Source organism: Mytilus californianus, unplaced genomic scaffold, assembly GCF_021869535.1.
Source record: "Mytilus californianus isolate M0D057914Y unplaced genomic scaffold, xbMytCali1.0.p SCAF_8, whole genome shotgun sequence".
Lineage (NCBI taxonomy): Eukaryota > Metazoa > Mollusca > Bivalvia > Mytilida > Mytilidae > Mytilus > Mytilus californianus.
Window position 1 is genome coordinate 34,163,113 of NW_026262734.1, and position 27,373 is coordinate 34,190,485.

The following is a 27,373-nucleotide window of genomic DNA, read 5'->3' on the forward strand; positions in this document are numbered from 1 at the left end:
TTTATTCTTAAACTGTGTTGGACTGTAACATTTTAAGTTGACATAACTTGCATGTAAAATTATCACCGCAATAGTAGCCTGCGAGACAAACGGATAAAACTTGCAATCGCATAACCAGTTATTATGCCTAAAGTCGAAACTGTATTTTTCCAGTTTCCCAAATAATTTTATGTCATTAAAACCAATTTTTTCAAAATTGAAAAAATGGCTAAAATTGTTATATGTGAAGTCAAGATATCCCCCATGGCCAAAATTTAAATCTTGTTGAAATGAAAAGTTTGAGGGATTTGTAACTTCTTTCAGAGCATTATGAGAGAAATTTACAATGCAGAAGTATTTTTGTCTCGTCCAAACAATGTTTGTGACATCGATTTCTGTCATATTGTTATACGATATATCAAGATTAAACATACTACCCGCCATATGTAAGAAAAACTTCAGCTCCAATTTGGTGATTTGGTTAAAGGAAACATCAACTCTACGGAGATGTTTCATCCCATGGAATATGTCAGCAATCAAAGATTGTATTTTGTTTCCTGGCAATAGTAATGTATCTAGTATAGACAAGCATGAGATATTTCGGATATCTGTAATTTGATTGAATGACAAGTCGATGTAAACAATTGTATTAAAATTGCAGACTGAAGTCGGTATGACAGTAAGATTTCCGTACGTGTAAATTAAGTTATAGAAATGAACATCACGGTCTTTAACTTTCAATTCAATATTATTTTTAACAAACGAGACATCAAAATGTCCAATATTAGTAACATTTAGTTTTCCATTCAAATTTCCTTCAACTATCCATAATGGTTGAGCCCTACATGTACAGCATTCCATACTATCTTCAAATCTCATTTTGTTAAGAAAATCTTGGGTTTCGCATTCCTTAGGACAACGTAAATCTGATCTATTGAACAACACTCTAAGTTGTTCGTCTAAAGATTCACTGGAAGAACCATTTAGACATAATACCACCATCAAAAGCGCAAGGCACAATTCTGACATTTTCCAATGAATGAACGCTAACTAAATTCGTGATGTGAATTCTGTATGAAGTTAGCTGGCAGAAAATTAAAATTAATGCTTCTTCCTTGTTTAAATCAAACACATATCTTATTGTTAACACAATGAAAAAAAAACATAGTTCAAACAAACTTTTCCTTTTTAAATGTCAAGGTTTTTTCCTGTATCCAATTCGATACGAGTTGGTATTTCGGGTTTCAAGTTAGGAGCATAAATAATACACATTTGTCAAAATATAAATGACACAGTAAAATAAAACGATCCTCTAAAGAGTTATGATTGTAACACAGAAGAATAGAAAGAATAAATTACTTTATTTTAAATCTACATTTGTACTCTCATTTGAATATTTAATTATCGAAGTAAGATTGGAAAGGTTTTCACACAAATTACGCATTTCTCCGAGTCAAATTGTATCCTTGTATACAAAAGAACTATGATACATCATCAAAAATCTTTAAACAAAGATCACCAAGTATAAACCACAGCAGTCATATATTTGTATTGCCTATCACTGCAATCGATAATCAAATTGTGGCATCAGGCATAAAAGAAATTTAAACTCACAATTAAAAACTCACAACCTGAAGACACATCGTCAGGTATGAATCACAGCTATACATTTTTTTTAAATCAAGAATTACTCTTGCCCGTTACTGTATGTGCATCAAATCAAATTCATGCATCAGCCAATCATGCGATACATACACAACATTAAAAATCGGCTTAGTAGTTAATTTCTGTGGCATTTGGTCTCTTGTGGAGAGTGTCTTATTGGCAATCATACCACATCTTTTTTTTTAATTAAAATTGGAAAAACTTGTCTTAGTTAACAACAAGCGTGTTTCCATATGCTGATTCCTGCTATAAATTATTTATAACTGATTGAAGGTCTTCAAAAGAAGTGAGACTATGTGCATCAACAGTATAAGCAACTTCAAATGGAATGATACTAGGTGTATCAACAGAATAAGTATCCTCAAACAGGATGAGGCTAGATGCATCAACAGAGTAAGTTACTCAAAACACAGTGAGACAACGTATTTAAATAGAATGAGTGTCTCCAAACAGATAATGAATAGGTGCATAAGCAAAATGAGTATCGCCGAACAGAGTGAGACTAGGTGCTCAACAGAATAAGTATCTCCAAACAGAATGAAATAAGGGACATCAACAGAACGAGTATCTCCGAACAAAATGAAGTTAGGTGTATCAACAGAATGAGTATCTCCAAACAGAGGCAGACCAGGAGCATCAACCGATCAAGTTTGTTTATTGATACACGGAATGAGAGCGAGGTGAATCAAAGATTGTCAGTTTCTTTGTGCATCAAAATACAAAGTATTACCAAACAGAGTGAGACTCAGTCGATATGAGAATAGCTGCATTAACACTGTTGTTATATTAAGACGGAGGGACACGTGGTACATCAAATGGAATGAGACTAGGTGTCTTAAAAGAATAAGAATCCTCACACAAGCTGAGACTAGATGCATCAATAGAGTAATGTTCTCCAAACAGAGTGAGGCTAAGTATAGCAATATAATGAGTGTCTCCAAACAAAGTGATAATATGTGCATTAGCAGAATCAGTATCTCCGAACAGAATGAGACTAGGTGTATCAACAGAATAAGTATCTCCAAACAGAATAAGGCTAGGTGTATCAATAGAATGGGTATCTCCAAACAGAGGCAGACCAGGTGCATCAACCGATCAAGTTTGTTTATTGATACACGGAATGAGAGCGAGGTGAATCAAAGATTGTCAGTTTCTCTGTGCATCAAAATACAAAGTATTTCCAAACAGAGTGAGACTCAGTCGATATGAGAATAGCTTTATTAACACTGTTGTTATATTAAGACGGAGGGACACGTGGTACATCAAATGGAATGAGACTAGGTGTCTTAAAAGAATAAGAATCCTCACACAAGCTGAGACTAGATGCATCAATAGAGTAAGTTACTCCAAACAGAGTGAGGCTAAGTATAGCAATAGAATGAGTGTCTCCAAACAGAGTGAGAATATGTGCATTAGCAGAATGAGTATCTCCGAACAGAATGAGACTAGGTGTATCAACAGAATAAGTATCTCCAAACAGAATGAGGCTAGGTGTATCAATAGAATGAGTATCTCTAAACAGAGGCAGACCAGGTGCATCAACCGATCAAGTTTGTTTATTGATACACGGAATGAGAGCGAGGTGAATCAAGATTGAAAGTTTATCTGTGCATCAAAATACAAAGTATTTCCAAACAGAGTAAGACTAGGTGTATCAACAGAATAAGTATCTCCAAACAGAATGAGACTAGGTGTATCAACAGAATAAGTATCTCCAAACGGAATGAGACAAGGTGCATCAACAGAATAAGTATCTCCAAACAGAATGAGACTAGGTGTATCAACAGAATAAGTATCTCCAAACAGAATGAGACTAGGTGTATCAACAGAATAAGTATCTCCAAACGGAATGAGACAAGGTGCATCAACAGAATAAGTATCTCCAAACAGAATGAGACTAGGTGTATCAACAGAATAAGTATCTCCAAACAGAATGAGACTGGTATATCAGAAGAATAAGTATCTCCAAACAGAATGAAACTAGGTGTATCAACAGAATAAGTATCCTCAAACAGGATGAGACTAGAGGCATCAACAGAGTTAGTTACTCCAAACAGAGTGAGGCGAAGTATAGCAATAGAATGAGTGTTTCCAAACAGAGTGAGAATATGTGCATTAGCAGAATCAGTATCTCCGAACAGAGTGAGACTAGGTGCATCAACAGCATAAGTATCTCCAAACGGAATGAGATTAGGGACATCAACAGAATAAGTATCTCCAAACAGGATGAGACTAGATGTATCAACAGAATAAGTATCTCCAAACAGATGGAGATCTAGACCAGGTGTATCAACAGAATAAGTATCTCCAAACAGAATGAGAAAAGGTACATCAACAAAATAAGTATCTCCAAAGAGATACACGGAATGAGAACGAGGTGAATCAAGATTGTCAGTTTCTCAATGCATCAAAATACAAAGTATTTCCAAACAGAGTGAGACTCATTTGATATGATATAGCTGCATTAACACTGTTATTATATTAAGACGGAGGGACACGTGGTACATCAACTGAATAAGCATTTTAAAACATATTAAGACTAGGTGAAGCAAGGTGAAACTAGGTGAAGAGTTTTTATGTCTAAACAAAGTGCGAATAGGTTCAGCACCAAAGTAATCATATCAGAACTGAGTTAGATAAGGTGTATCAACAGAACAAGAATCTCCGAACGGACCAGAGTTAGACTTGCTGCATCAACCAAGAGAGTTTCACAAAACAGAGTAGGTTACTTCAGTGCTAAACGGAGTGAAACTAGGGGTTTCATCGTGTGAATTTCTCCACAAGGAGTGAGAATAAGTTCATCAACAAAATGATTATCTCCAAACAGAGAGTAAGACTAGGTGTATTAACATAGTTATTGTCATCAAACGGATTAAGACAAGGCGCATGAGCAGTGTTAGTATCTTAAAACGGAGTGAGATTTGGTGCATTAACATAATGTGTATCACCAAAGGGACTAGCATTTGTGCATAAACAGAGTTAGTATTTTGTTCGAACGCTGTGAGGCTAAATGAAATAAAGGTGTTCATAAAATAAGTATATTCAACACAGTGAGACATGGTGCATCAACAAAGTAAATATCTCTACACGAAGTGAAACTTTGTGCATCAACAAAATATGTTTATCCAAAATGAGTGAGATTTGATGCATCAACCGAGTAAGTTTCTCCAAACGTTGTGACAATAAGCGCATTAGCTGAGTCAGAATCTCCAACATTGTGGGACTAGTTGCGTCAACAGCGTATATATCGTAAAAACAGAGTGAGACTAGATGCATGAACAAAGTAAGTATCTCAAATGGGTGTGAGTCAAAATGCATTAACAGAGTTATTTCATTTTATGATACATTGAATGAGACAAGGTGCACCAACAGATTCAGTATCTCAAACGAAGTGAGACCAGGTGCATTAACAAAAATGTCGATAGACAGTGAGACTAGGTACATCACTAGAGTAAGTAACTCCAAACAGAGTGAGACTAGGTATATCAACAGAGTAAGTAACTCAAAACAGAGTGAGACTAGGTACATCTACAGAGTAAGTAACTCAAAAGAGAGTGAAACTATGTACATCGACAGAGTAAGTAACTCAAAACAGAGTGAGACGAGGTTCATCAACAGAGTAAGTAACTCTACAAAGAGTGAGACTAGTTTCATCAACAGAGTAAGTATCTCAGCACAGTCAGTATCTCCAAACAGAGTGAGACTAGTTGCATCAACAGAGTAAGTTACTCTTAATAGAATGAGACTAGGTGCATGAGCGGAGTAAGAATATGCTAAGAGAGTGAGACTAGATGCATCAACAGGGTAAGAAACCTTAAACTGAGTAAAACTAGATGCATCAACAGAAAAAGTATCTCCAAACAGTGTGAGACTAGGTACAATAACAGAGTAAGTAACTCCAAAAAGAGTGAGACTAGTTTCATCAACAGAGTAGGTATTTTCAAATGAGTAAGACTAAGTTCATTATTTTTCCAAACGGTTTGAGGCTAGATGCATTAATATATTAATTTTTAACGGGTTGGGTTAGAAATGGTTCACCAACAACATAAGTGTCACCATTGGGAATGACTTTAGGTGCACCAAGGGGATAACTATCGCCATTGATATCTCAAAACAAAACAAAAGAAGCTTTCCGATCTTTAAGTTCTCAATTCACAGTATCATCGCTCCATGTATGTATCTTCAGAATCACATATCACATATTTATTAATAATATAGGAAATAATCACAATTTTGAATCTATACAGATATGGATCGAAACATAGATGAACATAAAAATATCTCACAGAACCCTAAAATCAGGGGATAAAAACGTGAAGTATATTTTCCATTAACAAATTTTAAAAATAAACGTAGCCCATGATTTGTTCATCTACTTCAAGGTTTGAGGGTATTTTTGAGTATTCGTTGGTCTTGCTTGACTATTCTATTAATCGATAACAATTAGGTCATATCGATAAATCAGATTTTTTTATTTAACTGCAACTTACAAAGAAAACCATACTTTGAATTATTTAGTGAGAGGACATCGTCTATATATTGGAACTTGAAGTTAAAGGAGAATACCAGATTAATTTCATTCGTCTGAAGAATATTGTTCGAATCAAGGAACAAGTCGGCAAGAAGAGGAGCACAGTTGGTTTCCACGGGAATGCCGATTGTTTGTTAAAAAATCTACTTTGGCCATTCTTTTTTTATGTAACAAAGCAGGCCAAATTCTTTTAATTTGTCTTTTAGTTTGAAATTTTAAAAACGTGTGTAAAGGGTCGAAAAGTCAAGTGTTTTAACACTATTGCCAGATGAAAGAGACTTTGATTGTATGTACCTTTACAGATCTTTTGAATTTTCAGTAAATTCAAATTGCAAAAAATCAAAAAGAAACAATGAACAATGCATAGACTCGTTAAAATGTATCGGCATTTCGTGCGTATTTTAGACAAGACGCCATCTAATTATCCATCGATATGACCTCCGAAGACGGTCGATAGTCAAATAACCCGATATAAACATAAACGTAGATAAATATTGACAGACAACCACGTTCAATCGTATAGAGACGATTTTTCTAAGTCTGTTTGATTTCATGTTCTTATTGATTAAAAATACTTGCATGTCATCGTTTTATTGGTATAAAAATGATTTTCTGTGGGCAGGATCAGTCAATGAAGTGGTTATTCCTAGTTTCTATCTTATTTCATTTTTCAATTTTGACATTCTTTTCTATTTTCATGAATGAACAACATACTGAACATTTGCGCAACCTTCGCCACCAAAGTTCAGATTAAAGGTTGCATAAATACTGATTTAAATGAGTTGAATTATTGACTTGTAAGCACATGATACATAAGAAGCGATGCTTGTTTAGCTTATTTTGACGAATATAAAGCAAACTGACAGCTCATAGCTAAATATTAATTCTATATTTCTTTTTTATAAATGTTTGAAACAGAAAAAGAAAAAAATGTATTTGAATATTTTGTCTAAATCATAGCTAATGCCATTTTAAGCTACATTAACCGTTTATCATGTTTATAAAAACATCGCTATAATAGTTTTATAAGAGAGTTCATAATTTCTTATTTCATATCATATTTGCTTTACCGACTTTTTGATTTTAACATCATGCATTTTTGTTTTATCATGTTGAAAAATGTTGACAATTTCTTATTTTATTGTAAGAACGTATTGAATTCTTTACTGATCTGGTCTTAGAGAATTCTATAATTGTATTCAATTTTCCTTAAATCCATGTAATTGTAGAACTGATATTATAAGATTGGGCGTGGCTAAATCTGTATAAATTACTATTCAATATAATGTGTCGTGGTAGGTGTTGTGCTTCAGGTTCCAAAACATAGACAAATAAATTTCATTTCTCGAATTAGGAATATTGTATATTGTTGACATTAAATTCATATATCCAAACCGGTTTTGTATTCGTATTGTTGGTTTTAATGAAAATCAGTTTGTATTTAAATTTTTCGCAATTAGTGAGAATGCGAACACCTCCGTCCCTAATTTAAAAATGCTGGTCGTTTACACGTCGTTCGATCTATAGTACGAAAGCGTAACAGTTGTCTGCAGCATTTTTTTTATTTTTATGAAGAGGGCAAAAGTTTATAATTGTAAATGAAGATGTGAATAGTTATTGTATTTCAACTTTGTATCATAATACTGTTCAGATGCATCTTTATTCATACATTGATAAGTCCAGTGTATTTATCCATAACATAAAGAATTCTTGTAACTTTATTGTCTGTAGTCTGTAGATTGCTTGTTGTAAAGCATAATTTCTTTACTTTTACCAAATGACAGTCCAAGTTTTCCGACATTCACCGTAGTCTACCAACCTTGCCGAACTTCACCATTTAATGTAAAGTTCATTTTTTTCTCGTCCGGTATATGCTTAAAATTGTTATATTTACATGTAAATTCATCAATTCTAACAGAACGTTAACTAAACAACAAACAATATTGGTCATTTGAAGAAGTGTCTCAGTATCGCCAAGTATAAACGCCTCTCAAACATTTCCTATGAATACATAAGTTCTAACAACCATTGAAGAATTATTTTATAATATTTATCGGCAGAGCATATACAAGATATAAAGAAGGTAAGTGAAAAACGACAAAGTCTGATTGATACATATCCTTTATCTTTTTTAATGTTTATGCCAATGGACGTTCAGCAACCATCAATCTATCAGTCTCTTTTATAACAGGATTGATGCTGCAATTGATGTAAATTAATTATTTTCATGGTTTGAAATAAAAGCCTACCAAACAATAAAACAAACGTTGTGATCTATGCTATATCAATACCAAATAAGTAAGGAAGACATCAACCAATGCAAGCCACTGAACTACAAGCCTTTGACTTTTGAAAGGTACTTAAATAATGCAGCGCGTTTAATATTATTTGTAAGCGCTCAATTCTTTATCTAACATAGGACAGTTCTGGTGAAAAAAACAACACTACAAAAGAACAAACCTTGAAAAGCAGTTGGAAATGACTTGAAATATAAAAGCCGCGCGAAGCATCTTATGAGGTGTATGCTAAATCGACACATAAGCTGTAAAATACCAGTCTCGACGATAAAGAATGCAATGTTGAATACAATGATAAGTCTCCAAAAGAAATGTGAGAAAAAGTAATGACAAATATCCATATTACACCATAAAACAGACCAATCCTGAAAACGTGAACTGAGGAATTTCGTAATGGAAACATATATCAAATCATAATTCTTATATGATTTGCATACTAGGAAATACGTTTATATGATTGGTCGAGAGGGCTCTTGGTAGTGGCTCTTTAAGTTATTTATTTTTTCGATAGACGACACTGACGGAACTACTTTTCGTAACCAATATATACAAGATGGCGGTGACAAAAAAACACAAACCGCCTCGATGTTAAAAATATTTATTTTCACTTCGCGCTCATCGTTAAATTAAATAATAAACACAAAACATTCATTTGATATTTTTGTAGTTTATTTTTTATCAGATACCAATTTCATGGAGTACATTTTTTTGCGTTAACCAAAAAATATATTCATGCGCAAGGCCATTTCAATGACACAAATGTACAATTTACGTGTGATAGAGGTTACGAGTGGGGAAATTAAATTCCTTATCTCCAATTTTAAAGAATGATAAGGATTAAACGCATTTATAAAGGAATTTATTGGTGTATAAACAGGACCAAGTCACTCACAAACACATCATCATCTTGTTTGTGAGTGAATTGGTCCAGTTTATACACCAATAAATTCCTTAAAAAAGGCGTTTTATCCTATAATACATATCGGAATTGCTGATGACGAAGATGAATCATGACATTGATAACTTGAAATAGGAACTGGTATAACATAACCTATAAAAGTATTTCATATAGTGTAGCATAAGGACTTATTGTCTCCATTTTCAAATAATACAAAAAAAAATCATAATGGTACATTGGATTTTTATGCTATTGATAAATAATATAATTGATCTGATATTATTACATAATGAATGGCATTAAAAGAGTTATTAGACGCAATGTGTTTAAAAATTGAAAACAAATTGCAATGTCCGATGAAATGACGTTATTTCAGTAGCGCAACGATATCTTCTTCAATGCTATTGTTAAAATTAGAGAAATCTATGACTTTTCTCAGAGTGAAAAATCCTCTGAAGAAATGTTTGACAACATCATCATATGTAAGCAAATCGTAATTTATGATGATTAGTTCTCGACTAAAGTCCCACTTGTAATAATTCCATGCATATTTCCATTCTCTCTTGTTCCATTGTTGATTTCCTTTTGTATCGTCACTAAGAAGTATTATAAAATTGCGACTTTTTGAAATGACGTCAATCGTCTCTTGCTCCCGAGGTTCTCCGATTGTACCGTCCCTGAAAAATAGAAACACATCGAAACCTTTTTTCTCAAGGCAAGGAACTAAAGAAGCTAACAACCATTTACGAATTAGTTCATCATCTTCATTGGAAGAAATATATATGTCATGTATTACCGAGGTTGGTGATAACGGATTCCTGAAGAAAGTTATAACTGTTCTTGTTAATATGAATAGTTCAAACCTAAGCTTGTATATAATCATTGCACATGTAATTACAGCAAAAAATGCCGCACATATCGAACTGTTTACCAATGAAACATTTATAACTGACGCTGAGCAGCCAAGATCTTCTTTTTCTATTTCAGTAATAGAACGAAGCAGTCCATCATTATTGCATAAAACCTGTGTGCTGTTCGCGCAGTTTTGGTATTGTAACGGTAACCATATTTTTAACCAAACATCGTCGCATGTACATTTCATAATAATGTTTCCCAATGAAATCTGACATGGCTTCAACATCTGTAAAGAACGTGGAATCTTTTTAATATCATTGTCTCTCATATTTACTAGTTTTAGTTTTCTAAACCTATTAAGCGCTATATTTGAAAGTATTGCAATGTTGTTGTTTGAAAGATCAATTTTTGTTATCCGTTTAAAATAATCTAACTTACTCCGTTCAATCATATTCAAATTTCTTAAGCTATTATTTGAAAAATCAATTTCCAAATTTCCATATAAAGGTAGAACTGAATAAAACCTTGTTAGTCTGGATCCAGAACAATCAACCACTGTTCTATTCTCTACAGCAGGTTGATAAAAACAGTGGCATTGTAGTGGACACCACTCAGCTAATGACAGGTTACATACTAATTGATCAAGCTCAGAAGCAGCTATGACTTCAAAAAATGTTTTATTTTTTAGTTGGCGTGGCGAATCACAATTCATGAAAAAGTTTAATTGATGAAACAATGCAACAAAAATTTCAAGTGATTTGGCAAACGGGTATACTTTACAGTCGCAAATCCAAGGATTTTTCCTTGCGAATATCGCCCAATAATTCAGTTTTCCTGCATGTTTAAGGTTAAGACCATTTTCATTAAACATTGAAAAGTGTTTTAAGTTATTAAACGATGCATCCAGCACTCCGTGAATAGAAAACACGGAATTGTCTTGACTTTTCCAATTCAGTATGTTCGTAAAAGAATTTATAGAATTATGTGAAAAATTTGCTTTACAAAATATGAGTTGTGTCCATAAAATGTTTGTAATATCAAGGGTAGTAAGATAGTTGTAAGACACATCGAATTTAAACAAACTTCCATTCATGTTAATTAAAAATCCAGGCTCGATATATTTTAGTCGGTTATGAGACAAGTCAATTACACGAATGAATTTCAAGTGAAGAAATGTTGTATTACTGAGGTATTCCACCAGGTTATGATGTAGTATAAACGTATCTAAGAATGTAATGCATGATACAAGATCGATGTCTTTAATTTTGTTGAATGATAAATCCATTAGAACAATTTTCGGAAAATCACATATATTACCCGGAAAACTATGTAAACCATTATAACTGGTGTTTAAGTGGTAGTATGAGTTATTAGACGTCGAACTAACTGTCAGTATGCTGATGTTACTAGTGTCCATCTCAACCGACAATTCATCTATGTCATCTATTTGCTGATATGTACTGCAAATGCAATGACGTAAATTACGCGAAAATGAACTACAATTTAAATCATTTCGTTGAAATTGTGTTTGTAGCACTTGCCACAAAATATGTGCTATAGGTCTTGATGTTTGCTCAGAATTTAAAAGTTGTAATAATGGAATTAGATGTTCTGGCAATCCATATAATGTCGGATTTTCCGTACGCACAGAAATAATAATCAATACAAAACCTAATAACACATTACTGCGAATCATCTTGCAGAATATGCTAGCTTCTTTAGCCAGAGACAAACTTTTTCTAAATACCACAAAAAACACAGCGTTACATATGATTTGTTTTATTTTGAACATGCGCCATGTCTCTAAAAACTTAAAAGAACGAAGATAGGCATTAGTAATATATAAGTAAAGATTTACGTTTAACTATTAAGTATCTTCCCAAGTGCTAAGTGTTTTTATTTCCTGAATTTAACATCTTTAATATCCAAATCTTTATAATCTGTATTTAAGTATTACTCTTTCGTAATGTCCTTCATCTTGAGCTTCATAAGCAGACACTTGATGAAAGAGGACGATCTATATTAAATAGTAAGAATGTTCCTCTCCATCGTATCTTTAAGTTAATAAATGAACATTTTTAGGTACCATTTAATATAATGATGGACAACTCAATTTTTTTTTATTACATACGAATTGCGGTGGGGCTATTTTCACAACATTTTAATATTGTGTGTAGTATAAATCATATGCTCGAGTTTATGGTGACATATTCAAAGATAAAGGTTTGTAATTATGATTAAATCATTAGCACCTATATCATGTATATACCAACATTTAACTGAGCACCTCAAATCACACACGGTTTTGAAGTCTGTTGTTTGTCATTTCGTCGTTTTAAGTTTTTATGCCATTATTGTGTCGGTCCTTCTCCGACTAATGAGATAAGTATGTTCTGTCTCTTCTCTCAAAACTGTGTCAAACAAGAAATTAGAAAGATCGAATGAAATCATTTCTTTACAAGTTCTACGGTTGTTGAAATATATTGGTTTGTCATAACTATGTCGCATTTTCTCAGCTCATTGACTTTTCAATAGACAAATCATGTCAGCTGTTAATCATTTCGACAATGCAACCTATTTTATCGTGTTTTCGGCCATGTCATTTATAACTGGATGTTACTTTTCAAATACTTAACAAATGATGCATGCATAGCAGGCAATGCTTAGCCGGTCATTCAATCATCATTTAAAAATAAAAAGATCTGGTATGATTTACAATAGGTCAACTTCCCGACAAAGACCCAGTGACATAGAAGGTTATCAACTAAAGGTAACCGTACGGCCTTCAATAAGTAACAAACCCATACCATGTAGCAAGCTATCCGACCGTGCAAGTCCCTCATGGGTAGTCAAGGTCGTTAAACCTCCCCACTCGTCGTAGCAAGCTATAAAAAAGCTACGAAATGACATTGACAAATGTAAAACAAAATGAGAAAAATGACGTCTTGATTTATATACAAAACTATAAACGAAAAACAAATATGATATACAGCAACAAAAGGCAAGCCCTGAATTACAGGCTCCAGACTTTGGACAGGCACATACAGAAACATTGATGCGCACTCACCAAATATGTGAAAAACAACCGTCAGATTTTCTGAGAACGTTCCTACAAAAAATGCTTCAGACATGCCGATTTATGATTTTTGTTGATTATTGGATAATGGGAGATAACTTATCTCGGCTAGATAACATGTTTCGTTATAGTGCTTAGATAATACGATTTTGTGAACATTAATCGAAGGTTGATGTTGTGTATATTTTTTTATTCGGCTATATTGCCTTGAATGTGATTTAAAGCTGCATACTTTTAATCCCTATTATAAATCATGAGTAATTAATTATAATGAGTCGTTTATAAAGAATGTTTTAACAAAACTTACAGCTTATGATTATTCTAGGCGTATATCGGGTTTCATGTTGAAAAATAAAACAAAATATCAGAATATTTAAAAATACCAACATATTGTCCTACAATGTTAATATAGTACACGACAATGTGATTTCTCACTGAAGATTACGACAGATAACAAATAGATTTAAGTGTTTCTCGTTTCTCGTTTTTTATATAGATTAGACCGTTGGTTTTCCCGTTTGAATGGTTTTACACTAGTATTTTTTGGGCCCTTTATAGCTTGCTGTTCGGTATGAGCCAAGGCTCCGTGTTAAAAACCGTACTTTGTCCTATAATGGTTTACTTTTATAAATTTTGACTTGGATGGAGAGTTGTCTCATTGGCACTCATACCACATCTTCATATATCTATTAACAGCTTTTTTGTATGGGATGTTTGCATCTATCGTACAACAACTTTCTGTAAATCTATAGTTGTATTTGTTAACTTTTCCAATCAACGTGAAATTATAATTAGTATTGCATAAGTTTCCATTAAAATGATGACGATAGATTTGATTTGGACCTTTATGATGATATATTAATAGCAACAGTGGAACACCTTTCATTTCGATAGTTTGCCTTTTTGTCTAATACATTGAAGAGCTGATAAAATCAAGAAGTAAAAAATCATTTTAAGGCGTTTGTTCCGTCACTTGTGTATTACAACAATGTATGATTTTAAGTTGTTTATTTCAAATAGATTTTCATATACACCGACCATCAATGTAAAAATAAGAATCAATTTATCGATCCAATTGTGTTCTAGATGTACTTATTTGGAATTATACACTGTTATATGGGTAAATAATATAGAAAATTAACAATTAATAGATGCCATACATCAGATGCGTTTTTGTTTTGGATTTACCTTCATCGGGAGCACTCAAACCGAAACAAATAAAAATGATGGAAAAATCACTCATATAAAAATATCATTAAGTGAAATAGGTTACATCACTTTTTATTCATATTAAAACGTTATTGAGTTCGATAGAGGGAAATGAAATGTCAGGATGTTAGATATTATATTTCAATCTATATATGCATTTATAAACATAAGAGTCTATAGAAAACAACCAATTAGCAAACTTAATAAGTACCGGATCGTATGAAATTTAGACTTTTACTTATAAATATAGATACTTATCAAACGTCGAGTTCATATTTATGGACAGCTTAAACAAGGAACAATGAGGTTCTTGGGCACATATTTTATGATTTTTAGTTCTTTCGCGTTTGTGGATCTACTTTCTACGACCGACATATTCAAGACTTTATTCAACCGAACAGATCTACACTGCTCACTTTATTGTAGGAGATATGAGTATCATCTTGTCAGTTGTTGTATGTGTAATGTGCACAAAACGCGAGAAAAACTACATTCATTGAAAGTTTCGTACAATGCAGTATTGGAATATCCTGAAATAGAAAAACCAAATGTTTTGAATGTTCATTATCGGGTAAAACACATATCTAGATACATAACGAGACTCCCAGTCAACCTATGCAATTTTACTGGAATCGTTCAAATGGATTTTTCTAACAATGAGATAAAAAGAATGGACAATATTTTTTGCATCAAAAGCTTAGACACTCTTAAAATGCGTAAAAACAAAATAGAGTATTTGAGAAACGATACCTTTATCGGAATGAAAGTTTTACGCAATATTGACCTTTCATACAACCGTTTGAGGTACATAGAACCAGGATTGTTATTAAACATGGCTGCAAGTCTTCTTAATTTTGATGTGTCTAATAATCTATTGACTACAGTAGATATCACTAATATTGTGTGGGAAAATCAACCAGCGTTCTGCGAAACTGATTTTTCCTTCAATAAGATATCAAGTGTAAGCAATCAACTAGATTGGAAATGTAAAACTAATACACACTTTGGATTTGGAGGAATGGTTAAATTATCTAACAATAATTTGTCACATTTTGTGAAATTTTCTAAAATAGGATTTAGAAATTTCTTTTTCTTAGGAAAACTTCTATCCTCTGGATTTGATTTACGAGAAAACAATTGGATATGTGACTGCCAGATGTATTTCTTTGCACTAAAATCGTCCATTATTTTAGATAAGATGCATAGAACCTATTTCGAAGTCACTTGTCATTCTCCTCCAGAATTGAAAAACGTCCTTCTAATTGACATTATTAAACACCAATCTCTCGATTGTTTAATCTGTAATCTAACAATTGCTGACAGATGTCCTCCAAAATATCGTTGTTTTTACCAGCCTAGTAAATCAAGAACTGTAGTGGATTGTTCCGGAACGAGAAGGAGTAGATTACCATCTGCGTTGCCATTGCGAACTGATCTTGAGGTAGATTTTTCAAGTAATAGATTATAAAGTATGCTTAACAATAATCATGAAATAAAAACTACCAGTAATGGAAGCATACTATATTATTATAGCAAATACATAAGAACACTGGACTTATCAAACAATAACATCGAAATAATCCCGGACGATCTTATTTATAAATTACGAAATGTAAGTTTGATTAATTTATCAAAAAACAAAATAACGAACACTCCACGTACTTTGCAAATTTTAAACCCTTGTCAGATATACTTAGGAGAAGTTGTGATTAACTGTAAATGCAAAGACGTTTGGCTTCAAAATTGGCTGCCATCATTTCATAGCAAATGTTTCAATAATACGATAGTATATTGCAAGTACAAAAATGAAAAAGTTCACATATTGAATATGACTACACATGAACTTGGTTGCAGACTTTACAATGACTTTATCATATGTTTGAACATTTCACTTGCCGTGGCAGTGTTAATAGTAACTGGATCGTCGCTTTTTATATATACCCTCCGTTTTGAACTGTTCATAATGACACGAAAATTTCTGAAGTACTTCAAAGGGAAAATAGTTCCACCAGACGCATATGCATATGATATCTACATATCTTGCAATGAAAATGACGTTTATTTGCGACATTGGTTGACGTCATCATTTGTCCCTTTTCTTGAAGAAGAAAAACTCCGTGTGTTTTTACCTTACCGAGATTGTCAAATAGGGCGACTACGTGAGGAGGAAACAATTGATATAATGTCCACGAGTCTTAATTTCGTAATTTTCCTCTGTGAGAATAATGAAATTTCAACAGAAATGTGGATAAGGAAAGAATAGAAATATGCATGGTACAACTATAGGTATGATATTAGTCGGGAAATCATCGTTATAAACTATGACATGCTGGAGTATAAAGATGTGGCACACAAATATTTGAGAGCATTTTTAAAAATGCATAACTTTATAAATTTTTCAAAAAAGGATAAACTCATAAAGGCAGAAGTGTACTCAAGTCTCCAACATGATGATGGTGTCGTATTCGGAAAGAAATTCTGCAATGGACAACATGCAACAAGGCGTGATAGTAATATAGACACTGACATTGAGCTGAAAAATCTTAATATCAAACATGACAATAAATTAAAAGATTCTTTAGATGTATAGTTATAAACTCATTTCAAAATTATCTCTCCAGCAATAAAGAATTACAAAATACTAAGTAATAACAACCTATTTCACATAAAATAGATAAATAGATTAACATAGATCTCAGCATTATAGTGTACTGACTTGATATTGTATTAAGATTTAGTTATTAAATGACTTCAAGGAACAATCTACGTAGAGGTAAACTGGGAAGTTGTGTCAGTAGGGAACATTTGACTTTCAAAATAGTCTGATGAATTGTTCAAATTTATAAAGTACATGTAAATTTTATACAATTAGGATGATTGTTAACGTTACAAATTATTTGGAGATCGACTGAATGATACACTTGTTAATTATGTAATAGTTAAAGAATAACAGGATGTACATTTGCAAAATATTTATCAGAAGAAACGAACTGCTTGATAGAGACATGCATATCTAAATGATAAAAACAATTAAATCAGCAATTGACCATGAACTTTAGTTCCTTCCGTTATTATAGTTACATAGGACTTGTTTGTATTTTTTAAAGAATGATTAGCCATTTGGTCTAGTACTATAATAAAAGTGTTTATATTGATTGTGTAGTTGTTTTTATATGCATCTTCCGTTTTGAGGTTTTCAACGACAATAAAATTTGTTAATTTGTTAAACACTTCAAGAAAATAATAGTTTTATATTATGTCTGCATATGTTGTAAAGAAGCTGATGCTTGTTTGCGATTTTGGTTGACGTCATCATTTGTCTTGTTTCATGAAGAAAAAAAAGTATTTTATCCTGACCGAAATCGTATGAATTAGGAAGTTCAAGTGCGGAGTAAATTAGTGATGAATGTCCAATAAAAAAACTCATGAACAATACAAGACTTATAATTGTGTACACCAGTCGCGCGTTTCGGCTGAAAAAGACTCATTGGTGGCCTTTGGCTGTTTTCTGCTCCTTGATCGGGTTGTTGTCTCTTTGACACATTCTTTGTTTCCATTCTCAATTTTATCAACAATTAAAAGGCCAAATAAAGTACAAAGTTGAAGAGCATTGATGGCCAAAAATTTCTAAAGAAGTTTAATTTTGTATTGTTTCTGTACGAGGACTACGAAGGTTTGGTAGACATATGCACTTGGGTTCAGTTAGAACGGATATATGCATGGTACAATTATAGATAGGATATCACGAATTATGATATGCTGAGTATAAAGATATTGCATAGAGATATTTGAGTACTCTTTTTAAACTTCACAATTTTATTGATTCAAAAAAAGGATAAACGTATTAAAGGGGATGTGTATTCAATTATCTTAAGTTTTTAAGGTTCAGACATTGCGAAAAATAGATACGGTAATGACCAAGAAGCAACAATGTAACATACAGTTGATAGACTGGGGGCGGTTACAAATAATGTTACGTATCATTGAACGCTATATGTTGACATCTAGTTGGGTCTTTATGGGTTGGGTATCTGTATAATGGACGAATAACCCACTACACCTTTTGTTCACAGACATTGAAAGTCTATATGCATGTTTCGAATAATCAGTTGAATTGAGCTAAACATAAGTTTCGGAGTAGTATGTTTAAATCATTAACGTTTTGATGTCCCTTTTCTCCAAATTCGACACTGTTGTTGATAAATCATATTTGGCAGACTGGGTAATTGTCTTTCACATTGCCTCGTTTTTCTAAGGTATTGAATGTCATTGAAAGTTTAAAGGATATATCAATATTTACAATCATCAAACAACGCCGATTTGATGATTTAATTTGTAATTTGTCTTTAGCAGAAAAATGTCCTCCTCAATGCCGAAAATTCATAAAATATTTTAGGGAGACTCCTTATCCTTTGTCATTTTGTAACGACGTATATATTGCGTGCAATGAAGAAGATGAAAAGATTCGTCTGTGACTGACATCGAATTTACTTCCAAATTTAGAAGAGCATAAAATGCTTAAGGTGTTTTGGCCCTGCAAGGATAGTGAACCTGGAATAGCCCGGGAACATGAAATGATACAAGTGATGTCACGTACTTCAACCTTTATCATCATTTTGAGTGAAGAATGCCTGGGACAAATTCGTTGGAATGAAAAAGAATGGAAACATGCCTTACACAATTATACACATGACCTGAACTGGGAAATAATCATTGTTAATTACGACCTTCTGGAGGCTAATGCAATTGCAAAGCGATACTTGGGAGCCTTTCTACGAATTGTACAATTTATCGATTTTTCTAATCATAAGAGATCGATAGAGGACGAAATAACCATCTTACTAACAAAACAAGATAAAAAGTTACAAAAGGACCAAACAAAAAACCTATACTCTTTCTGCAAAAGGCGAAGAACATTACTTAATGCTGAAGCAGTATCAGAGTTTAAGTTACGATCTATGTGAGGTAACGAATACCATCTATGAATGGGTTTATTGTATAATTAGTTACTAAAGTATTAATTTTCATATATGAATAAATACAATCCGTCTTTAAGAAGTTGCTTTTTTTGTCAAGTTATTTGTCAATATGTGATATATTTGCATTACAGAGAGGCGTTTATTAAACATAAGAAATGAATCAAGCTAAACAGGAAGACTTCTTGGTCTATTTTTAGATTTTTAACTGCTACATTAAAGTTTGAATTGCTTAAAGTGGTCTATTATATTTCAAACCATCTTGAATGTAAACACTTTTAACAATGACATTTATTGAAATTGTAAAATTAGTTACATAATGCACAAGTACCTAACAAAACCGGAATCGAGACCCATTGTTAATCGTATAAGTTACAGTTTTGGTGGTGTTGAAATCAAATTATTATTAATGTTTTGCCATGTATATCATTTCGCCGTGTTTTACCATTAACAAATATTTCTTACCACAGAAATCATAATTACATTTTTTTATTTTTCATTTAACTGGTTGTAGTAAGTCTCTAAAAAGCATCTAAACTTATTTTTGTTTTATATTCCAAGAATGACAAAATATGTTGGGTTGTAATCAGAAATTTTTGAAAAGGGGAAAAGATATCAATGTCAGTAAAAACACAGGTCGATAAAACACGCAAACAGTCTCACAGTTAGTGCCAATTGGAATACTGCATGTTTGTTGAAATATCAGATCAACAAATCGGATAAATGTGTTTTCGATAATTAATTCTGACATTTTGATGCTATCATACTCAGTCTATGTGTTGTTATGTTGTATGTTGGAGATATTTCGTGACATAGAACACGAATTTTGTATCTACGATTTCCATGTTATCTAGAAAAGCACTGTGCAGCACAAATTCTAAAAACTACTACATACTACTCAACACAACCCCTTCCTCCTTTTCCAAAAAATAACTGAGGTTGATTGCAGGTGCTTCGGACAAGTTAGCAGATCTCGTTCCAAATGTAACACCCTTGTGGTGTTGTTCATGGTAAGTACAAATTCGGTAATAAGTCTAATTTAGGGATGTCACAAACAAGGACGGAGGACGTAAATAAGACAATAAGAACATATCCGTGTCATCTGTGACGCAGATATAGGTATGAGAAAAGACTGCAATAGTTTTATCATTGAAATACCTTGTAATCAAGTATTATTTTCTTTAACAGAATTTTAATAGCAAACATTGCTTATGTTGGCATAATTTTTAAAAACCGTCATAATTAAAATCCCACTAAAAAGAAAACTACAATTTGTATCATTTCGGAAGTAGTCACTGGTTTGAATTATCTCTCTTACTCCAACAAAATATAAATGGCCAAACAACAAAAAATGACTTCGTTTGGTGTATCATGAGTCCATTCAAGTATGCCTGTGCTGTCTCAAAACTTCATAGAAATGACCAACGTGACTCTAATAAGAAATCTTCTGAGTATCTTATTGCGAGTTAATCTGACCATTTTACCACTGTTATCGTTTCAGACGCGACGGGGAGGGTACACAATTAAACCTGTGTTTATATCAACAGAAATATAAAACCATTCACAACATAAATATAAACATAAAAACAAATCAACCTGTGGCTATTCTGCTTTTTTTGGTACCGTGAATGTTAAATAAAACCATAAATGACAACACTATTTTTTTGTTGGAAAAAACTGTGTTTTTATGAAATATTTACAGTAGCATAAAATTTAAGGTGTCGAATTACATTCAGAGTGAATGTGTGTGTTGATCAAGAATGACGTTTGCATGATTGTTTTTTTATATTAACACAAATGGTGAGGATGAAAAGATGCAGAAAATTAGGGGTTTTATGTGTGAAATAATAAATCCAGAAATGCAGAAATAAAACTAAAAAGACGTGTGTATGCGATCCCAATATTTTAACTCATTAACATATGAAGGTTCATTATTTTGTCAATGCTGTGTTAACCGGAACAAAATCACGATCTATATGCGAAATTTTTAATGTTTGATTCGTAAAAATCAGGACATTATAGGCATTACAAAAAAGAACGCACAACTCTTTAATTACAAAAAAAAAGATGGAGGCATAACGATGATTGAAATTGACTATTGAAAGCCGACAGCAAATTTCTTTCACTTGCAGATTATTGATTAGGACAAGTTGCATTTTGTGGCGGCAAAAAATATCCTAGAAAATAAATCAGCTTGTTTTCTTATCAATTGAATACGCCTTTGAATAATTAGCAAAAATGCTCATACACAATACCGCATTCCATACGGCATTGCACAACAGCGTGATAGCGTTACTCATATAAGCGTTGAAGTTGTGCCGACTTCATTAAAGACATCAATTATGACGTCGACAATTTTCTTTTTTTTTTCCCGCTAAAGATTAACCTTTTATGTATATAGCTTGAAAACTAGTACGATTGCTAAGGACTTTCTTAACACCAGTCGATCTATCGTTTATCTTTGAAATGTAAATCAATTAAAAAAAATGTGGACAAATAGAACAGAAAATCTTGATAAAGTACAAAATGCTTGCCGAATTGCATGAATTTTCTCCATAGATATTTTGTAGTATTGGCGTACCATGTTGTTAAATTCAGCAGCTCGTTTATCAAAAAGGAAAACGGTTACCCCTATTTTTTATTTTATTTTATGGTGTATCTTTACAAGCAGAACTCATATGTAAAATAAAAAAAATATGTTGAGTAGTTAATTACAGACAGAAACAGAAAAAAGACTTATTGTTACGATTACCATGGATACAACACGTGTTATCTAAAACACGAAATTAGAATTGTTGAGTCGATTGATTGATATCAAGTTCTTATTCAGTTGTCCCGATCACCAATTGGGGAGAATGTGCTATTGTATGTTTTATATTTTAAGCTTTTCAAACTATTGATCCCGATATTTTGACCCATCAATGACTTTGAAAACCGAGAAGGCAACATGAAATGAACTAATCGACGAACTAAGGCGTTATAACAGTTTTACCGATAAAGTTTTAATGTCGCAACTTGGCTTATTATTTTAAGAGAAGTTGCAATTTTCTGACCACATATGATTTTTTTTAATTAAGGCTGTCCTGTGCAGCTCAAATATAGGTGACGGTCATACACGTTTTACCTATTATATCTCTAGCTGTATCGTCTTGGAGTGGTTTGAGGAAGGTTCATTTTAGAAACACTTTTCTTTTAAAGTCCAACCGGTATCACAATTTAATTTGTCGAATTCCACATTCCTTATTTGATGTGATCACTTAACGATGAATATAAAATATCATGAATATTATATAGTGTATGGTATTTATTTTTTTAATACGATTAACATGATTAATACATAAGCTATTCTTTTTTTTTCTCTTCCAAATATTAAAGAAAAAAATATTTACCTCACTTGAGCAAGAGTTAAAGCAAGAGTTTAAGCAAGATTTGTATTCGAGGTGATTTCAATGGAAATTTAAACGAAACATAGGAGACCAACTTCTTTTCTTTACAGACAGACAAATCGCCTATCGTTGTTAAACTTATGATTTATCAAGATAAGTTATCATAATAACCCATAAAGCGCTTTTCTTATTAAAAGACAGTCATGAACAGCCCGTAATTTTAGATACGAAACAGGAACTCTTACCGATCCTTTAAATAAACTTATTCTTAAAGGTTACCAACTCAACACTGTAATTAGATCTTTGAATATAATATAATATAACATTTACAGTCCTACAATCTATCATGTCGATAGAAGACAAGGCGAAATATACCAAATGGACATTCAAACTCATAAGTCGAAAAAAAGTGACAACGCCATGGATAAAAAAGAAAAAGACAAACAGACAAACAACTGTACACAAAACACAACTAGAAAACTAAAGACTGAGCAACACGAACTCCACCAAAAACTGGGGGTGATCTCAGGTGCTCCAGAATGGTAAGCAGATCCTGCTCCACATGTCCCACCCGTCATGTTGCTCAAGTGAGTGATAAATCTAATTCGGTAGGTCACATTTGGGGAAAAGGGGACGGGATTGTCATTACGACAGTAGGAACATACTCGTTGTCATCTGTGAAACAGATATTATATAACGGTCAACCAACTCGTGATGGCGTCCGTAAAATTTATGAAGGGATGATTTTGACTTCACCACTTGGAACTCTTGGTTTAATAGCTTCCGTGTGAGCAGCAACCCTCTATCAAGGAAATCGTGATAAGAAATACAAGCCCTGAAATGTCGTTTCAACTGGGAAATATATACTCCGTATGCAGGCGCTGCTGGAAAGTTCACAATTAAGAAGCTGAAATCATCTCTTTTGTTGTAATGTTATGTTTTCAACCGACCTACAATGTCAATTTCTAGATGTAAGTCAAGATAGGAGGCAGAATTAACTGTATTATTTGTATCCTTTATCTCAAGTACGATGGGATAGATGCGTTCAACATAGACACCAAATTTTGAATTATTTAGTGATAGGAAATCATTTCTATAGCGAAAAGTAAAGTTGAGGGACACTGCCAACTTCTTTTCGTTCTTCCTAAGAAGTTCCTGTATGAAGTTAGCCTCATATGAATAAAAGAACATGTCGGCAAGAAGAGAGGCACAGTTGGTTCCCATGGGAATGACGATTGTTTGTTGAAAAACACGTCACCAAATACCTATATTTTGGCATTGCACAAGGTCATGTTTTTCTCTGATTGCTTATGATGCGTTAAATTAGATCCATTGGATGCTTGATGTGTACTGATTGATATTTTAGTCTTTGACACATGATTTTTTTCATCAGTTGATATTGGCTCTGAACTAGCGTTCAGTGACTGTGAGTGCTCTCAGATCTGTACTTTTGTGTTTTTGTTAAAAAACAATTGTGCTTTGGATCGAACTGATGAGTTAAGCCCTTTTCAACTTATTCAGTTAATTAAGCCGGTAATTCAGTAGTTGTTGTTTGTTGCTGTATATCATATTTGTTTTTCGGTTTATTGTTTTGTACATAAATCAGGGCGTTGTTTTTTCTCGTTTGAATTGTTTTCACAGTTTTCATTTAGGGGCCTTAATACATTTTTGTAATAGTTATTAATAACAGTATACTTATAACGTGTTCTTTATCATCAGATATTAATTAGTACTATGTAATAAGCATGATAAATTAACTGACAAAGATTTTGAAGTACAGCGGTAGCATATTATTATCTATTACAATTTGTTACGGTCAAACTACTAAAACATTTTACGGTTGTTTTTGTACAACATGTACAAATACAGATGAACAGTCATTCCATTGAACATTTTACAAGAAAACAATTATGTTGACCAAAATAAAGGAAATTAAATAGTAGCATGTACAGCAAGATATATAGATACTATATAGAAAAAAGCACGTACAATACATTTTCCAAGTCCCTTTCGATATTTCTTTAATCGGTGTTTTCAATTTTTTTCAATTCTTCTTGTATTTACTGTTATTTGGCTGTTTCATGCTTTAGCTTCAGGATTATCTGCATAACCATCTGACAGGCCTTCACCAAAAGTTTAGGGCATCTCCATTAGGAAATTTCATTTGTGAGATTTATAAATTCTCAGTTTCTGTCTCAATATCCAAAATAGAAAAAAAAACTTGAAAAAGCATAATACATAGACTAATTATGTTCTTTGTCAAGGTGTTCAGCATATTTGTAATCAAACTTTCACACATATCCGTTGAATTTCTCGTTTGAATTGTTTCTCATTTTTCCTTGTCAGAGTGTTCTACAGCTGACTATACGGTATGGATATTTTCATTGTTGAAGTTTGTACGGCGACCTATAACTGCTTTCTTCCACGTCATTAGAACTCCATTGGATTATTGTCTCATTGGAAATCATACCACATCTTCTTATTCGTTCATTAATAACGTATGAAACATTTTTTCAAATCAATTGACTAGCAATCGAATGACTGACTTCAAATCTGATGTTATTTGTTCAAAAATGTCCTTTTGGGGAAATTGTAACATTGTTGAACGTAACAAACAGTATTGTTAGACACATTACGTCATTCAGTACATGTTCTTTTTCTTCTTTTGTAATCAAGTAAGGTTCATACCACACAATTATATGTTGACTTATTATGCTATTTCATAACGTCTATAATTGAGTTAGCATCAGTACAGTATGGATAACTTTAAATTAGAGATCAATGATAGAATCAATTTACATGACCACCTACGAAATTGATGTTCTGTTCGAGTTAGAAGAGAGTCAATTAGCAATCCGCTATTGCGTGATGACAAACCACGTGATATAATTTATTAACATATTTTATAGGAGCAACACGACGGGTGTCACATATGATTTTATAACCCTTCCGGGCAGCATCCGAGGTAACCTCTGGAGAGGTTCGTGTTGCTCAGTCTTTTTCTTTATGTTGTGTTTTGTATACTGTTGATTGTCCTTTATTCGCATTTTTTTTTGCCAAGGAAATGCCATTTCTTTTTCGCCTTTTCTGTATCATAGAGACTGTTCATGAAATACAAGCTTTAGGACTCATTAAAACTTTTAAATTTATTTTATTCCAACAAATATTTTGGCATGAAAAGAACGATAACTCGTCAGCAACAAAGACTTTTCTTATTTCAGTAATATTAGAATATCTTTTTCAATATTATCATCAAATTCGAGAAGTTAATGACCTTTCTTAAAGTAAAAAAACCTCACAGAACTTCTTTACAGTGTCATCACATTTAACAAAATCGTAATTGATGACGATAAGGTTCCAACTGAAGTCCCATTTGTAATAGTTCCGAGCATATTTCCATTCTTTCTTATTCCACTCTTGAGTACTATTGGTATTGTCACTAAGAAGTAAAATAAAATAACGACTTTTGGACATGACGTCAATCGTCTCTTTTTCTCGAGGAGCTCCGAACGCATGGTTCCTGAAATATAAAAACACATCAAACCCTTTGCTCACAAGATATGAAACCAAAGAAGTTAACAACCATTTCCTGACTAGTGGATTATCCTCATTTGCAGAAATATACATGTATATGTCGTGTTATATACAATTTGGCGCTACTGGCTTCTTTAAGTAGTTGAAACGAGATCTTGTTAAGATAAAAAATTCAGACCGAAACTTAAATATAATTGATGCAATCGTGATCACTTCAACCAATGCTGAGCATACCGAAATGTTTATCAACGAAGCATTGTTATTTGTCTTGGAACATCCAAGATCTACTTTTTCTATTTCAGTAATAGAACGTAGTAGTCCATTGTGTTTGCATAAAACCTGTGTGTTCCTAGAACATTTTTGGTATTGTAACGGTAGCCATACATTTGACCAAAGATTCTCGCATTTACATTTCATACCAATTTGTCCTAAAGTAATCTGGCATGGCTTCAGAATCTGTAATGACCTTGAAATCCGTTCTATTGCATTGCTTGTCATATTGACCAGTTGTATTTTTATAAAACGATATAGCACTAGATCTGAAATGCTTATAATTTGGTTATTTGAAAGATCAAGTTTCTTTATCCTTTCAAAAAATTTCAACCCAAACTGTTCAATCCTTTTTAAATTTTAAATGCTATTGTTTGTAAAATCTATTCTGTTCATACCAGGGCAGGGCTGACGGAATTCGTCTAAGTCTAGATACAGAATAATCAACCACTGTTCTATTGTCTAAAGCTGGTTGATAAACACAGTGGCATTGTGGTTGACACCGTTCAGCTAATGACAAGTTACAAATTAATTGATCCAAATCGGAATTATCTATGATCTTTTACAATGTTTTCATCATCATTTCTATTGGAGAATCACAAACTATGAAAATATTTATATCATCCATAATTTTAACAACTGTTTCAGATGGTTTTGCAATTGGATAAAGTTTACGGTCACAAATCCAAGGATTTCC

General features: G+C 32.8%; 1 protein-coding gene across 1 annotated transcript; it reads right to left on the reverse strand.

The window, feature by feature from the left end:
• Positions 1-9,056: 9,056 nt before the first annotated feature.
• Positions 9,057-12,016, reverse strand: LOC127711775 (toll-like receptor 13). The gene has a single exon (XM_052217898.1). It carries the CDS (start codon positions 11,919-11,921, stop codon positions 9,738-9,740), a length of 2,184 nt encoding a protein of 727 aa, XP_052073858.1. The 5' UTR covers positions 11,922-12,016; the 3' UTR covers positions 9,057-9,737.
• Positions 12,017-27,373: the final 15,357 nt, after the last annotated feature.

Bases quoted from the DNA above. Each gene is read 5' to 3' on its own strand.
- LOC127711775 (XM_052217898.1), bottom strand. From the start codon at position 11,921: ATGATTCGCAGTAATGTGTTATTAGGTTTTGTATTGATTATTATTTCT.